The sequence below is a fragment of the Enhydra lutris genome, unplaced genomic scaffold (assembly GCF_002288905.1).
Source record: "Enhydra lutris kenyoni isolate GAN:26980312 unplaced genomic scaffold, ASM228890v2 scaffoldscaffold90, whole genome shotgun sequence".
NCBI lineage: Eukaryota > Metazoa > Chordata > Mammalia > Carnivora > Mustelidae > Enhydra > Enhydra lutris.
In genome coordinates, this window is record NW_019154174.1 from 5,029,251 (window position 1) to 5,045,904 (window position 16,654).

The following is a 16,654-nucleotide window of genomic DNA, read 5'->3' on the forward strand; positions in this document are numbered from 1 at the left end:
GTACTGTTCAGGTCACCTTTCTGCTTCCGGGCACCTCTCAGCTTTCTCAGGGGTAAGAGGAAGCACAGGATTAAAACATAAAACCAAAAGCACAGAAGTTACACGTAACAAAAGTGTGACATTGACAACCCGAGACCACATTTCTCTACTGCCCGATGCAAGCCATCAAGAACATTGTGCTACAAGTAAAACTCAAAGTATTGGATACCTGACAGCTGGTGTGGGCAGCCGGACTTCCTGTTAACATATGAAAATACAGCCTTTCTCAACCAAAGCTAGAAAGGATTTAAAATTGTGTGTTTGCATACTGATGCCTTTGCATTCATAGAGAAAGCGATTATGAAATAATGAGAAATAAAATCAATTTATCACCATACGGGATCATGAGCTCTTTTGTGATTATACAAAGAAAATTTCACACAAAGCTTGTTTATAGGGAACCAAACCAAAAGAATCTTATGAATCCACGTTTTTAACTTTAGAAAACCCTTAATAAAATTGCTAAATTTAAAAAGCACTAAGGTGGTCTTTAATCACTTGACTTTATATTCTGCTATTTACTCTAAGAAAAAGGAAAATGCCTTAACTCTGTGTAGCTTAACAACAAAAAACAAGCCCAGGAAGATGGATTAAAACATGAGCAGCATTAGCTGCCCGGCAACCTATGAATATTTCCCAACTCAATACGATTTATCCACCTGGAGGTTTCTGAACAGTCAATATGATGCTTTTAATACAAGCTTCCAATTTCCCCTCTTTCTGGTACACAGTGGTAGCATCGCATCATTGAAAGCTGTAGGACAGACAAATGACATCATCCAGAGGATGACGCCTCGGGGAACCGTGATGGGTTATCTTTTGGAGTACATCGGAAAGAAAAGCAAGGTCATTTTCAGCTCCACTCAAGGGGAGGGAACGAAGAAACCCAAGTGTGTGCTACGTTAACACGTGCCCTTATTCACACCCCTCTCTGTGGATGCAAGTGTGCCACCTGCGGGAAGCTCCCAGTAACACCTCTCCTCTCTGCACCGCAAGATTTCACTTGGGAGAAGTCAAATAGTAAAAACTGATGGGCAACATCAAGTGAAAAGGGGGGATTAGAGCTCCTGTACCTCCATGGCCTCCTCTCATGTTCCTGGCTACGCACGAGCAGCAGACTTGGCTCCTGCGCCACCTGAGACCTGCAGGCGAATTGTGAGGATGGGGCGGGGTGGGGGGTGCGGAAGGGAGGACAGGAGGCAGAGGGGGGAAAAGACAACACACCTACACAGTTCACAGTCACCTTCCCAGCTCGTCTCATCCCCCTAGCCACCCTAGCCCTTCCGGCTAAGCTCAGACTTACTGGCAGACACCTACCTGTCCGTTCCTCGTCAGGAGCCCCACACTCTGAAACCAAAGAGGATTACAGACACTATGCAGCACAGCGCGACAAACAGTCGCGGCCCTTCTGAGGACACGGCCGACTCCACACTTGTTTTCATTACCTCTCATCGAGTTCTTCCAGCCTGCTCTTCACCGTGTGAGCATTGTTATCCTTGGTGATTTTCTGCAGGAGGTAGAAAGTCTGCTGGAACATACGTAGTAAATACTCCTCGAATTCCATAGGCACACAGTTCTTGGACATGAGTTCATTGATGCAGGACATGGCCAGGACCCCAAGCCGGCCGCGTTCCTGACCCAACACACAGTTCTGGCTGCTGCCGTTAACTGATGCCATCTTTCTGGCCCGGATGTCACAGCCAAAGCGCGCAAAGTGGAAGATGGTGGTTAGGAGGGATGGGGTGATGCTGGCAGACAGAGGAATCCAACTGAAGAGATGGGCCAGGCACTCCAAGGCCAGGGAACAGATATACTCACTCTCCGCATCAAGGATGGGGATTGGCTGATTCAACAGTTTGGCTGAACTAGGACTCTGCAACAGGTTACTCAGTAAGTCACCTGGAAATACAAAGAGCTCTTAACATACACACTATCGAGTTTCTTACAAACCAATTTACCTACAACAGAGAGAAAGCAAAAGCCATCTTTCGTTAAACTCCATATTAAAGAGATCCATAAAAATATAAAATAAAGCTACTCTTACTTCCCAGGGTTCAGTGAATTTTTCCTTTGGAGAATATATTTTTCATGAAAACATATAATTTGTTTATAAGCAGAATTCATCACAGTTCTTTTTTATTAATTTATCAGTGTAGGGCACCTGAGTGGCTCAGTCAGTTAAGCATCTGCCTTCAGCTCAGGTCATGATCCCAGGGTTCTGGGATTGAGTCCCACACCAGGCTCCCGGATCAGTGGGGAGTCTGCCTCTCCCCCTCCCATTCCCCCTGCTTGTGTTCCCTCTCTTGCTGAGTCTCTCCCTGTCAAATTAATTAATTAATTAATTAAGGAATAAAGAAGAAATGTAGGCCAAAAAACCCCACATACACAAAGGAGAAAAATCCACATTCAGACTTCCCCACAGCACACAAGAAGCCAGACAACAGTGGTACTGTGTCCACAAGTGCTGGGGCAGGAAAAACTTAACCCAAAGCTCTCCTTTGAGTACAAAGGAAGAGGACAATCTTCTCAAACACAGAAACTCAAATAATATATTGCCCACAAACTCTTCTTCCTTTTTAAAAGATTTTATTTACTCATGGGTGTGTGGGGGGGGGAAGCAGAGGAAGAAGCAGAATCCCCACTGAGCAGGGAGAGGGATCAGATTTGAGCCAAAGGCAGACACTTAACCAACTGGGCCACCCAGGTCCCCCACCCCCACCCCACAAACTCTTCTTAAGCAGGAGAGTGAATAGTGAAACCATGCAAATAAAGCAATAAATAAAAACGAAGAATTAAGGAATGGAGCAGCTGTGGCAAGGGGACTAGAGCAAGAACGGAATTAAATATAGAATGAAGACTAAACATATGGAGGAAATCTCAGAGGGTGTGCTAGCTGACTCTTCTTTCACAAGCAAGAAGTCTCAAAATATATGGGCTAGAATTAAAACATGTAGTAAGAAACTGGGGTTTTCATCTTCTTTTTCTTAATCCTAGAGATACCTTTTACAAACTAATATTCCTTGTGGAAAAAGCTATTCCTTTCATTTTAAAACTTCCCGTTAAATTCAAGTGAAACTACAATTTGTTTTTATTAAAAATAAAACGGAGAGCATCTGGCTGGCTCAGTCAGAAGAGTATGGGACTCTTGATCTCAGGGTCATGAGTTCAAGCCCCATGCTGGGTATAGAGATTACTTCAAAATAAAATCTCTAAAAAAACTAAAAATAAAAAAATAAAAATGGATATGATGCCACTTTGTCTTTTTATTTAGCTTACTCTCTCTGTAACTACGTATAAAGAGGCACCTGGAATGGTGTTATTTCTGGATGATGGAATACTGGCTACACTTATACACTGTATTTTGTGCTTTATAGCAGCAGTTCTCAAACATTTTGGCCCTAGAACCCCCTTTACACTCTTAAAACTTACTGAGTCTGCCAAAGAACTCTTCTTTATGCAGGTGATTTCTGTTCACATTTGTCACATAGAAATTAAAACTGAAGTTTCTGAATACTTCAAATTTTTAAATTTTCACTTAAACACATTACATGGTAGCATAAAATATTCTTAAATGAAGAAAATGCATTTTGCCGCCAAAAAAATAAGTGGGAAGAGTAGCACTGTTTGTACATTTTTGGAAATCTCTGTAATGTCTGTCTAGCTTAAAAGAAGACAGACTCTCTCATCTGCTTCAATCTGCAGCAATATGCTGTTCTCGCTGAAGTGTATGAAGACAACAGCTTCACGCAGATATGAAACTGACAAGGATGGAAGCGCTTCTGTGGCCTTCCTAGGTGACTGCAGCTGTTCCTTAATATGATATAAAAATTCTACTAGTAGTCATCTCTTAAAGGTTAATTGCAATGTGGAATCTGAATGAGTTTTATTCAGTATACTCATGAGAGAAGGAGCAAAAATGACAAACAACGTCCTAGTATTTTTATGGACATGTATTTGACCTTTGGGACCCCTGAAAGGGCTTGCGGGACCTCCAGGGCCCCCAGATCTATCGAGAACTCCTGCCTTACATGATGAACACCAACAGATTAGTTAACCTTTCTCAGCTTCATCTCCTCGGCCATTAAAATGAGGATTTGCGATTTATTAATAAGGGGTTTAATTTCTACCGTTAAAAGTAAATTAGAAAGCTGTCCCCTGGCATCTTATGAGGTGTTTCCTGGCTTCTGTTCTGAAAGAGCTACATTTTTTTTAAAAGATTTTATTTATTTATTTATTTGAGAGGAAGAGCAGAGTGAAGCTTCAAGCAGACTCCCCACTGAGCACAGAAGAGCTCACATGGGCTCAATCCCACAGCCCCATGAAATCATGACCTGAGCCGAGTCAGACACATAACCGACAGAGCCCCCAAGTGCCCTGAAGGAGCTGATTTAATACTGGATGAGACTCATCATGATCTCAGCTACCCACGCTGATAATCAGAGAACCTAGTTTCAAAGAATAACACAAGAAGGATGTTCAAGTATAATCTGCACATAAATTATCCAGTTTGTTATGAGATTAATAAGATTTATTTTTTTTTAAGATTTTATTTATTTATTTGACAGAGAGATCACAAATAGGCAGAGGCAGACAGAGAGAGAAGAAGGGAAGGAGGCTCCCTGCTGAGCAGAGAGCCCAAGGCGGAGCTCAATCCCAGGACCCTGGAATCATGACCTGAGCCAAAGGCAGAGGCTTTAACCCACTGAGCCACCCAGGCGCCCCAATAAGGTTATCTTTACATGGCTATGGTGGCTGTCCACCTGAGTCATATGGAGTCATATGCAACTTTCTCTCATTCAACGGTAAGTGACGGTTTCTGGTACTGCTCTTCTCATCATTCATGAACCGGGGACCACTTACAGAAGATGACGGAGTCAGACAATTCACCACTACCCAACTAGAAGAATTATTGGGGTAGAGAATTAACCAGGATTAAATGGAGGCTTCAGCAAAGGAGAAACGACCAGACACCATCTCAGTATGATCTTCTATTAAACCTGGACATTTCTGGGCCCCGAGACCTATTTATAAAGTCTCTTCAACATTTTTAAGTAGAAATAAATTGTGGCTTTAAAAATGAAAACAAAACAAAAAAGTTGTCCCTACTCTTTAGCTCAGAAGAATTTTTCCAGAGTAGGATTGCTAAGGGGGGGTTGGAGGGGGGAAGCAAAACAACAATAATAATGTGGCGAACAGCTCTCGCCCGATATGCTATTACTTCACAGTGCTGCACTAAGCACTTTACATATTCTCACTTCATGCTCACCACTCTAAGGTAGGTATTATTACCCGCATTTAAAAATTGTTAGAGTAACTAAGATACAGACACATTAAGCATTTCCCCCATGTTCCTCAGCTAGTAAGTAGAGCTGAAACAGAAACCGAGGTCTGTCCCCTAAGCCTATGCTTCTTTCCAGAAAGCAGGTTAGCTAGAAAGACCATGCAGCCAGGAAAAGTGATCTGGAAGAGAGCTAATATTTAAATGCAGAAAAATATGCATGGTCCAAAGTCCTGAGTAAAACAGCCATGTAGGCCATGACCACAACTTCACAAAGATACAGACGGGCACAAGGACAAATACTGACCGGGGTGACGCAAACGTAAAAACTATTGAAGTGGATAAGATGACCTATTATTTTTCTCCCCTCAAAACAAGAATCTCTGAAGACTGTTCTCGAAGAAAATTATTTTACTCAACTTTAAATGTTCTAGTCTTTTAGTAGGTTACAAAAAGTTTTTCACAAATTTTATTTTAATCAAAGTGGGAAGGAATTCCCATAGAACAGAGCGACTCTGCTCCACGCTTCAGCTTTCCAGCACAAACCTGAGCAAGCTGGAACAAGCTACCTCTGCAGGAGGCCACCCCCGGATTATTAAGCCCGAGGACAACTTCAGCTGCTCTGAACTGGGCCAGGCTCCGGCGGAGTACGCAAGCCCTGCCAAGAGGTCGCGGACAACTCCGGTGCATTTACTCAACTGGAAGCCACCCAGACGGGTTAAGCATTTGTGCAAAGATCCCTTTGGCCTTTTGACTTTTTCAATTATTAAAATTTCATGTTTTCTATTCAGTTCTACATTTACAAACTGACATTTGGCCAGGATAATGACTTCTTCGTTGTCCTGCGTGTCGAGGGACACTTAGCAGCACCCATGGCTTCCACTTACGAGATGCCAGTAGTACCCTCTCCTGTCATTACGTTATCCAAATTATTTCTCCATGTCGCCAAATAGCCCCTACAGGGTAAAAATTGCCCCAAGTGACAACCAGGGATCTCACTGTAGCCTCAGTCCAGCAGAATGGGGAGAAACTCCATTCAAGGAGTCTGAGGGAACAATGAGCTCACGGGAGCGGAGTGGCCCTCCCCAGCCCCATTTTCCTACACATGGCTTATAAGGGGAAATGTGAAAAGATTTGCCAAGAGCATAAAGATCTGCAATCTGCAAAGTCCGGGAGAAAACAGAAAGGTATAAACTACTCTCCATCAATCAGCTCTCCAGAAACCTGCCAGTGCCAGGATACGTACAGACCTAAACTCGACAGAATGTGCCACGGAGTCAGGAAAGACAGCGTCTCGAGTTCTATCGCAGAAGAAGAGCAAACTCAGAATCTCAGTTATTTACACCATTTCGTTTTGTTCACTGATTCCTCCCTGCCCCTGCACTTGTCCAAGCAAAAAGAAGTGAGGACGAGAGGAGGCTAAGGAAGGAAGAGGGCCGAAGCTGCCCCCGTACAGCAGGAAGCCACAGCCCCAACATGCAGAGGGCATGGCCACGGCTTCCCCCATTCAGTCCTCAGAGGACCCCTCCTCTCCTTTCACAGCCCAGGAGGCCAGCGGTCAGGGAAGGCACAGAGAACACGTGGCAGAGCCAGGGCTCTAAACCAGGGGCAGGAGGAGGCAGGCAGATGCCGGGAGAGTGGTGGAGAAAGCAAACTTGGGGCGAAGGCCACGCACCTAGGCTCAGAAGGGTTTCCGTCCCTGCTCTGACACCAGCACTGGGACTCCGCCCCCCCATGAGCCCCAGTTTCCTAGTTTGTAAACGAAAGATAAAACCATCATCTATTTCACAGGATTCTGGTCTAGTGAGGCAAGTTTAAAAGATAAAGCAACAATTTGAGGAAGTATTCTGAGAAGCAGACCACAAGCGCACTTCAAAGCTTTTTCTACATCCAGAATGTTAGAGTGGCCGTTGCAGGGACTAGTTCCTCGGCTTTGTTCTTTGAAAGAGATCAGACCAAAAACGATGTTACCAGAAAGCATATGAGGAAAAAAACGCCATAAGCCACGGGGCTGCCAGAGAGCTGCATGGGGACTCGGGCAGAGCAGAGAGAGGCGGGCAGAGTGCCGGGGCAGGGGGGCGGACGAGTATCTGGTTTACTCACTGGGTTTCCTGTCCCCACTAAGATCTTCGTCCACAACAGTGAGCTCAGGGTCACTAGAGTTAAACAACCTCCTACAAGCTCTCCTGCTTCACTTTGCGACTTCAGTGCGCAGAGGAAGTTGAGCAAAACCATGAAAATAAATGTTAATTAAATCATCAGCACCGTCCAAATAATGGAACAGGACCTGAGAGCTTTGCTTGCAACTGTCAGGAAGAGAGAAAAGGCGCACCACGTGAACATGTAAGCCTACTGTTTTTTAAGGAGAAGTGCGCCAGCTTAAAAGCCTACTTCACTTCCCAGGCCCCCAACAGTCTCCATTTATTTTGCCTTTTCTCAAATACTAAAACTCAAGACTTGAAAAATGCTTTAATGGTGCCTAAGAGGCAATTTTCAAGAAGTACGAACCACACTTCCAGGTTTTGTTTGTATGGAAATGTCAAGTCTGTTCACACTGCGTTTCACCTCACCTCACCCACAAAACCTAAGCAGTGCAGAAGAGAGGCAGGCATCTATTCTGGATTTGTATTATCTGATCTTCCCCAACCTGGCCTCCATCAAAGCAGAAATGGAGTTTGCTCAGCACATGCAGCTGAACGAAGCCAACTAAACACGGCCTTCGGTACCAGCAAATGATCTCTGGGAAACAAGTTCAAACCGCGGTAACTCAACACTGGACGTTAAGCCAGTGTTCACTCACCTAAAACCAAATCCAATCCAACAGAACTACTCTTTGCAAACTGGTGTCTAAGCAAAATGACACATTTTAAGATCAACCAGACTGCAGGAGATTCCAGAGCCTGAGCTCATAAAAAAATCAAAGCTCTGCCTCATTTGTGATTTTTTTCTTTAATCATCAGGTATTGCAAAATGTAGAACTGCTAAGTCATCGCAAATATCCACGTTGAAAATGAAAGTCTGTTACCAAGTACAAATAATGTTCAAATCCCTGTCGGCTTTTAGTACACTCTCAAACTGAAAGTGTTGAATCTAACAAGTCTAACAAATGACTCTCTAACAGTTCTTAATCCAAGTACGGTAAGTGGAACCCGGAATAAATTAGTATACTATGAGCTGTCCTCAAAACGTCACGCTGTATTTTCAGCTCCACAGCAGCTCTGCAAGAATCTGAACTTCCGCTTGTTAACAACAGGCTACATGAAACAGCGCAGGCTTGGAGGTTTCTGATTTCAACAGCCCGTTTCCTGGGGTAAAGGAGAAAGATGGGGAAATCGTTCTCATCAGCCCCACCAACCTTTACAGGAGAGGAAGAAGTGTGTGCAACCCACAGGACATACTCTACTTGAAAAGCATCTGTGATCATTCAGTGTAAACACAAGCATTCAGAAACTAAAAGTGTCTGCTCAGACACAATTTCCTCTTTCTATCTATCCTTGAAAATAGCCATTTTTAGGCAAAATGCACTCTGACTTTTGAAAAGGGTATTACTGTAATTGTGGATAATGAGCCACCAGTAAACGACTTAGTGACCCTGCAAATATGCCCACGCTTGACCAAATTATTCGGAACTGATGTAAAGTCAATGCTGATTACTGCACGCTGATCTCATCTTCCCCGAGTCCCGTAGGGAAGAAGACCCTCCACACCCTCTCTTCCTCCCTGTCCCCGCTCCTCCTTCAGGAAGCCAACCAGCTCCTGCACAGCAGACCTGTCAAGCCCACAGGCACATGCCAACCCCAGCATGAGCAATACACCATGAAATCTGAGAAAAAAACAAGCCAGAAGGGACAGCCACCAGCTCTAAACTGAAGGGGATGGAGGTGGATGAAGACGATCAGGGGTGTCCTCTTTCTGACAGGTGAGGAAGAAACAACATGAGTTGTTCAAAGTGTATTAGAAAGCACAGGTACTTACAAAGAACTAAGCAGAGCTAGCTCCTCAGAACACATGGGCAGAAAGGCCGAAAATAGATCAAGGAAGAGTCAGCATCTGTATCTGGCATAGGTAGCAATCACTACCCCATCGAGACCCCAAACTGATTTTAAAAGAGGAACACCATCTGTGGTGGGCAGACCATACCACTTTCTCCTGAGGTCGGGGACGGCGGGGGGGTGGCAGCAGTGACGCTGTGTTTGTCCCATACGGTCTCCAAGATACCTATCAAGAAAGGAGAAACGGAGTTTAAGACAGAAATGAAGTCTAACCTATGAAAATCAGACTAAGAAAAACGATCTTGTATCTCTGATCAAACATCAGTATTTAAACATCCCTCTCTCCATCGTATGTCCAACTGGACATTCCTGGACACCACCACTGGGATGGTCCAAATCCCATTTATCATGCCCCAAATACGTGCCTCTACTCCTGCTACGCTCCTCACCCAGCCAACGGCTCCATCCCACAGGACCTCGGCCTCAGGCCTCTGCTGGCCCATCCGGCCTTGCCCCCACACAAGCTGCACACACTCAACTGTGTGCTACTCCTTTCACACCAACCTCTGCCCTGCTCTCCTCCTTCCCTCCAAACCTGACCTTCCCCCCAGACTGACAGCTGCTATCTGTCCCTCAGAGTTACACCCAGCTGTCATCTTTCCCAGAAAGTTCTGTCCGCTCAGTTCTGCCTGCCCTCTACTGTAACTCCTAACACACCCGTTTTAGCTGTCTGTCTTTCCCCCCAGCACCCCAGTACCCTAGTCCCCTCTAGTCCCCCATATTAGAGGCAGAGACTGCATTTTACTCCTCTCTGTATCTTTTTACAGAACCTACCACCTAAGATGATGGAGCGTAAATGCTTTTGAAAATAATGTGTTTTCAAAATATTTAGTATTATAATATAGGTGAACCTTGAAGTATCACACTATGAAAAAGAAGCCAGACACAAAAGGCCACATATTGTATGATTTTTTTTTTTTTTTTAAATGAAAAGGCCCAAGAGGAAAATCCATAGAGACAGAAAGATAAGTGGCTGCCAGGGGCTTGGGGGTGGAGGGGGAGGGTGGTAAGGAAAATGTTCTGGAATGAGATGGTATGATTGTTGTGCAACCTTATGAATATATTAAAGACCACCAAGTGGAACACTGTAAACAGGTGGATTTTGTGCGATGTGAACTAATCCCAATTTTAAACATTTGAATGTCTGCACAGTAGGACACAGAGGTATCAGACATGGTCCTCGAGTGCAGAAATATGACCTCTAGTTGGGGCATCAGAGAATGTGCTCTGAATGAAATGCTCTGAGGTATGGGCTCCCCCTAGGAATGTGGGGAAGGACAGGGGGCAAATGACAAGTTTACTTTTGATCAAGCATTCCTCACCGATTTTAAGTGCCCACTGCATGTCATGCGCTTCTGTAACCCCTAAAAAAGAAAAAAGTTCCTAGACATCCAAGAGGAAAGCCAGGCAGAGGAAGTGGAGATAAAAAGGCTTTTTCCACTACAACAACCCTTCAAGCAGCAAGCTTAGGCCCTCTTCCGCACTCAAGGGCCCCGGGCCCTGGGCTGCACCTGTGCCTCCTCAAGAGCAGCCCGGCCAGGTAGGGCCACCGCACTCCACCCTCACCCCACCTTCCGCCCCCTTCTGTGGTTTGCTTTTGCTTTCTGTTTAGCCCTACTCCCCACACGCCATCACGAGGCTCTGATAAAAACAGACAAGATGAGGGGCGCCTGAGTGGCTCAGTGGGTTAAGCCTCTGCCTTCGGCTCAGGTTGTGATCTCAGGGTCCTGGGATCGAGCCCTGCATCAGGCTCTCTGCTCAGCACGGAGCCTGCTTCCTCCTCTCTCTCTCTGCCTGCCTCTCTGCATACTTGTGGTCTCTGTCAAATAAATAAATAAAATCTTTAAAAAAACAAAAAACAAACAGACAAGATGATGAAGAAAACACTACTTAAAACTACAGGCTAACGCACCTCGTGCTGATGCTACACCTGGTCTTCCTTCATGGCACAAAATTTGTAACTTTCCCATCCTCCTCTCCTCTGGCTTCTTCTGATCTTAAATTCAAATCCTCTTTAATAAGGTGCTTGCCACCCACCTTCCTGAGAAGGCAGCGCTTGGCATTTCAATCACATCCCTGATGTGACTGGCGGGCCAATCCATAAAGACAGCAAAGGAAGGAGGTCACCAGCACGTTCAGAGGTCCTACCGCGGGCCGGACACCGCGCCCGGCACGGGCAGCCCACACCGTGTTCTGTTTTTCGGCTCCGCCACAGTCACAACGAGAGTGACTACTCGAGATGGCAGAGCGTCAGCGCCACACTGCTCACCTGTCAGCAGCCCGAGCACAGCCTGCACCTGGTCCAGCAGCAGCTTCCGCAGCTCCTCCTTCCGAGCCACGCTGAGGTCCTCACGGGGACAAGCCAGCTCTTCTGACGTCGTCTTCAACATGATCAGCCCGAGGGGGGTTGTCACGGGGGACTGGATCAACTGCAGGCAAAAGGAAGTTCTGAGCAGGCTGTCCAGCCGACGAGGGTACAGGAGGACAGGGGAAACAGTAAACCTAGTAGTCCCTCCATGGTAGAGCCTCGCCGACACAGGCCACATCACTCAGGGCTCTGCAGTCCATTTCAGTTCCTTCTGTAGCCATTCAAAGTGTCTTCTCATCTCAAAGGACTAAGGTTCTAACCATGAACATGATGCTCTTTTACACCTAACATGACAATTTTTTTACACATCTACCTTCCCAACAGAACCTTGGTCACTCTGCCCAGACTGATGTAATAGTGACAGAGAAATGTGTAAACCAATTTGCGATACCTCCATTTCCACGCTTTGCCTGCTTCATGGAAGTTTGAGATTAAGCATGTGGTAGAGCAGAAACATGCCTACACATCACTCACCCATGACTTCATCATCGACAACGGTTACGATTTTACAAATACCTATGTCGCACATTTTACTCTTTCTATCACCTGCACTATCCACTGTGCTCTAAGAGCTGCCTTAAGCAAGAGACAGAAAAAGGTACCCCTTCAACAGCATAACACTACTTAGATCTTTCTAATCAACTTCACAAAATTGAAAGCATTACTCACCAATCATTTTTCAGTTTCCAGAAATGGTAAAAGCAAGCTGCCACTAAAATTCTGTGGACTTACAGGCTACACTCTAAAAAAGGGCACACGGGGGCGCCTGGGTGGCTCAGTGGGTTAAAGCCTCTGCCTTCGGCTCAGGTCATGATCTCAAGGTCTGGGATCCCCGCATCGGGCTCTCTGCTCAGAGAGGAGCCTGCTTCCTCCTCTCTCTCTCTCTCTCTGCCTGCCTCTCTGCCTACTTGTGATCTCTGTCAAATAAATAAATGAAATCTTTTAAAAAGGGGGACGCCTGGGTGGCTCAGTTGGTTAAGCAGCTGCCTTCGGCTCAGGTCATGATCCCAGCGTCCTGGGATCGAGTCCCACATCGGGCTCCTTGCTTGGCGGGGAGCCTGCTTCTCCCTCTGCCTCTGCCTGCCATTCTGTCTGCCTGTGCTCGCTCTCTCTCTCCCTCTCTCTCTGACAAATAAATAAAAAAAATCTTTAAAAAATAAATAAATAAATAAATAAATAAAATAAAAAGGGCACACGACTGAAGGAACACTTGACCAACTTCTTTAACCAGAACGATAAATTGTTTGTTTATTCAATCTACAAAATGAGGGAGGCGGAGGGCACAGGGAACTGCAGCGGAACAGAACACCTCTCCTCCACTTGAAGCAGCACAGGGCACTTGCCTTTCTTTTGCAAACAGCTCTCCCTGCTACGGAGAGCTCAGGAGAGCTCATCCACAAGAGCAGGAAATGCCTTCACGGGCGGGAACTCAGGATAAATTCAACTGCCCTCAGGAGCAGCATGACGTGAAAACAGGGGCCACGGGAGGCGTGTTGAAAATGTTGTCTACTGCATCAACTCTCCTGAAGGCTACAACTGTAGACACAGCCTCCACGGGCTTTCTTGCCATCCTCTACAAGTCTGGGCTGCTTCTAACGTGAGAAGATGCAGGACGGAAAGAACAAGAAATCCCTGCAGCAACTTTTCTTTACCAAATAAAGAACTGACCCTTCACATGCATCTCTTTCCTTCCAGAGGCCTGTGGGTTACCAATTCATACTTTAGGGTGACGGCCGTTAAGGAGGAGGGCGCCTGCTGGGATGAGCACTGGGCGTTGTATGGAAGGAATAAACCACTGATTTCGATTCCTGAAACCAATCCTGCACGGTATGTTCACTAACTTGAACTTAAATAAAAATTTGAAAAAACAAAACAAAACAAAACTAATAAAACAAACAAATAAATAAAAGAGTTCCATTACTTCCCTCCCCCACCACCCCCTTCTTCTGCTTTTCTCCTCTACCTCTTTCATCTCTATTTTTCCCCAAAGCCCTCATTCTTACTCTCTCGGCTGGGAATGCCATATATTCCATTTGACAATACATTTCCCTGTAGATAGGAAAAGTTCTGTGCTCTGTAGGAAGTAAAAAATTCCTGTATTATGGAAAATGCAGCTGAAAGCCCTTTCTCTCATTTGGAAAAAAGGAAGATGACCAGGCAAAAAACCAACTGAAAATGAAACTTGTTCTTTACCTGAAAGAACAACTGGGTCAAATATTTTATTTTAGCTTTGTGTCCAGAAGACTTGTTAGTAAAATACTGTCTCCCTTTACCATCTTCATATGTATAATTTATGCTCGTAACATAGGTCGTTCTTGGGAATTTATTTTAACAGAGAATAAACACTTTTAGGTTGAAGTTCAGGTAGTGTGAGCTTCTGAAAAGGCTCAATGATTTTTACTACACCACCGTATCAGAAACGAAATGGCAATTATTTCTATGCTGCTTGCCCTTTAATTTTCTGGTCCCAAGCACAATGTGACCACAGGTCCAGCTTAGCAGATTTCAGGAATCTGAACAGACTCTAGAAAGGTATGATATTTGGTCTTCTGTTTTGGGGGGGAAGGGGAAGCAAAGGTCAGTTTCGACTTCAACTACTTCCTGCTCCAGTGGCTACAAAGGGTATAACCAATACACAGAACTACAAGTGTCCTTCTGGGGCCCAAAATCAACTCCCCTTGGCCTAGTATGTGGTCACAATGATGGCATAAATTGCATAGATGCCCAGCCAACCAACACAGAGTTAAAAACAAAAACAAACAACTCTGTATCCCATACAGCAAGCAGAACATGATGGAACTGAGTCAGAAAAAACCTTTCCAGATGGTTTATTTAAAGGATCGTCATATGGGGCACCTGGAAGGCTCAGATGGTTCAGTGACTGACACTTGGTCTCAGCTCAGGTCAGGTCTCAGCTCATCTCAGGGCTGTGAGTTCAAGCCCCACAATGAGCTTCCACAGGGCCTACTTAAAAAAAGGCAGGGGGGAGGGCGAAGGCGCCTGGGTGGCTCAGTGGGTTAAGCCTCTGCCTTAGGCTCGGGTTATGATCTCAGGGTCCTGGGATTGAGCCCCGCATCAGGCTCTCCACTCAGCATGGAGTCTGCTTCCCCCTCTCTCTCTCTGCCTGCCTCTCTGCCTACTTGTGATCTCTCTCTGTCAAATAAATAAATAAAATCTTTTTTTTTTTTTTAAAGATTTTATTTACTTATTTGACAGAGAGAGATCACAAGTAGGCAGAGGGGCAGGCAGAGAGAGAGGGGGAAGCAGAGAGAGAGGGGGAAGCAGGCTCCCCGCTGAGCAGAGAGCCCGATGCGGGGCTCGATCCCAGGACCCTGAGATCATGACCTGAGCCGAAGGCAGCGGCTTAACCCACTGAGCCACCCAGGCGCCCCTAAATAAATAAAATCTTAAAAAAAACTTTAAATTTTTTAAAAATAATAAATTTAAAAAAAAAAAAAAAAAAGACTAGGATGGTGAAATTGACTCCAGAACTGGTTTGCTTTTGTTTGCCACTAAAGAAAAGTTTACTTTATCATCATCATCAGAAACATCATCAACTGGAGATGTCTGGGTGGCTAAGTCAGTTAAGTGTCTGCCTTCAGCTCCGGTCATGATCTCAGGGGCCTGGGACAGGGCCTGCATCAGGCTTCCTGCTCAGTCAGGAGTCCGCCTGTCCCTTTGCCCCTTCCCCCTGCTCCTGCTTGCTCTCTCTCTCTCAAATAAATACATAAATAAATAAATACTTTTTTTTCTTTTTTTAATGTCAGAAACTGAGCACCATTATTCTTGACATTTTTTTATGTTGCTATTTATCTCATGGATAAATGAGGAGGGAATAATATGACAAAAAATATGACCAAAAGGATTTTAGAGATCACTTTGTTCAATCCTCGTTTCACAAAGGAGGAAACAGAGGTTCCCAAAGGGGCAGGAGTTGCTAAAATCAAAGATGATTTGTGACAAAAATGGACACAGACCCCAAACGCACATGCTCTCTCCAGTGCTCTTTCCACTGTGGAGTGTTTCAAAGTCACAAAGGCTACATGAGGTAAGCATGAAGGGTGGAAAGAGGGAAGTGGTGAACAGAGGAAGAAAACTAGCCCTTTTAAACTCCATGAGCACTTCACCTAAAAATGCTCTTCCAAATTGTCATTTGTTACCAGTAATTATACTTCAAGGGCAGACAGGAAATGTCTATTCTCCATCAAAGGAAGTGACCCCAGGTGGGTGGAAACGCGGCTCCTCCCCACCTGCTGCTGCTAGGACCACATGTCTCAGGCTCACATTCCACTGCTTCTTCTCAGGGGACATGCCACTAGCCCACCTAGGAATGCATTCCCACTCTAGGAGGGTGATGGAGAGTCACCACAACTGTCCTCATCCCAGAGTGAAGGGAAGTGTATCAGAGCGAGCCCTCACTTTAGGTCCTACCACTCTTGCTTCGCTAGCCTCCTTGCCATTCCTCAGGGTGTTTGCAACTGCTATTCCCTCTGCCGCAAATGCTGTTCCCCTAGATACCCACATAGCTCACTCCATCGCTTCCACCTAGATTTCTGCTCAAATGGCGGCTCCTCAAAAAAGCTTTCTATCATCATCCCAGCTACATGACACCCCCTAGCATTCTCTCTTTCTCCTTACTCTGGATTTAATTTTCTTCGTCTTACTTATAACTACCTATAAGCTTATTTATTGTTTATGGATGTCTGCCCACTGGGTATAAGTTCCACGAAGGCAGGGACACTGTTTTTGTTTCATTACTTTATCCCCACCAGATATCTAGCACATGGCTGGTATTCAACAAATACCTTACTGAATCAACGAATCTCCTTTGCAGTATCAACCCAAAAAAATCTCCAGATAAACGGATCACTATACAGAACCAAAACAAATTTTTTTTGAATGAAGAATTTTTGTGCC

The 16,654-nt window shown here is 45.2% G+C and overlaps 1 protein-coding gene across 2 annotated transcripts in view; it reads right to left on the minus strand.

The window, feature by feature from the left end:
• LOC111162340 (exportin 6) overlaps positions 1 to 16,654 on the minus strand; it is a 101,138-nt gene that overhangs the window by 47,254 nt on the left and 37,230 nt on the right. For both annotated transcript variants that reach the window (XM_022526704.1, XM_022526705.1), the window contains exons 5-7: positions 11,639 to 11,798; positions 9,458 to 9,535; positions 1,485 to 1,938 (exon numbers count right to left, since the gene is read on the minus strand). In XM_022526704.1, coding sequence (XP_022382412.1) covers positions 1,485 to 1,938; positions 9,458 to 9,535; positions 11,639 to 11,798 — 692 coding nt within the window. The remainder of the gene's footprint in view (positions 1 to 1,484; positions 1,939 to 9,457; positions 9,536 to 11,638; positions 11,799 to 16,654) is intronic.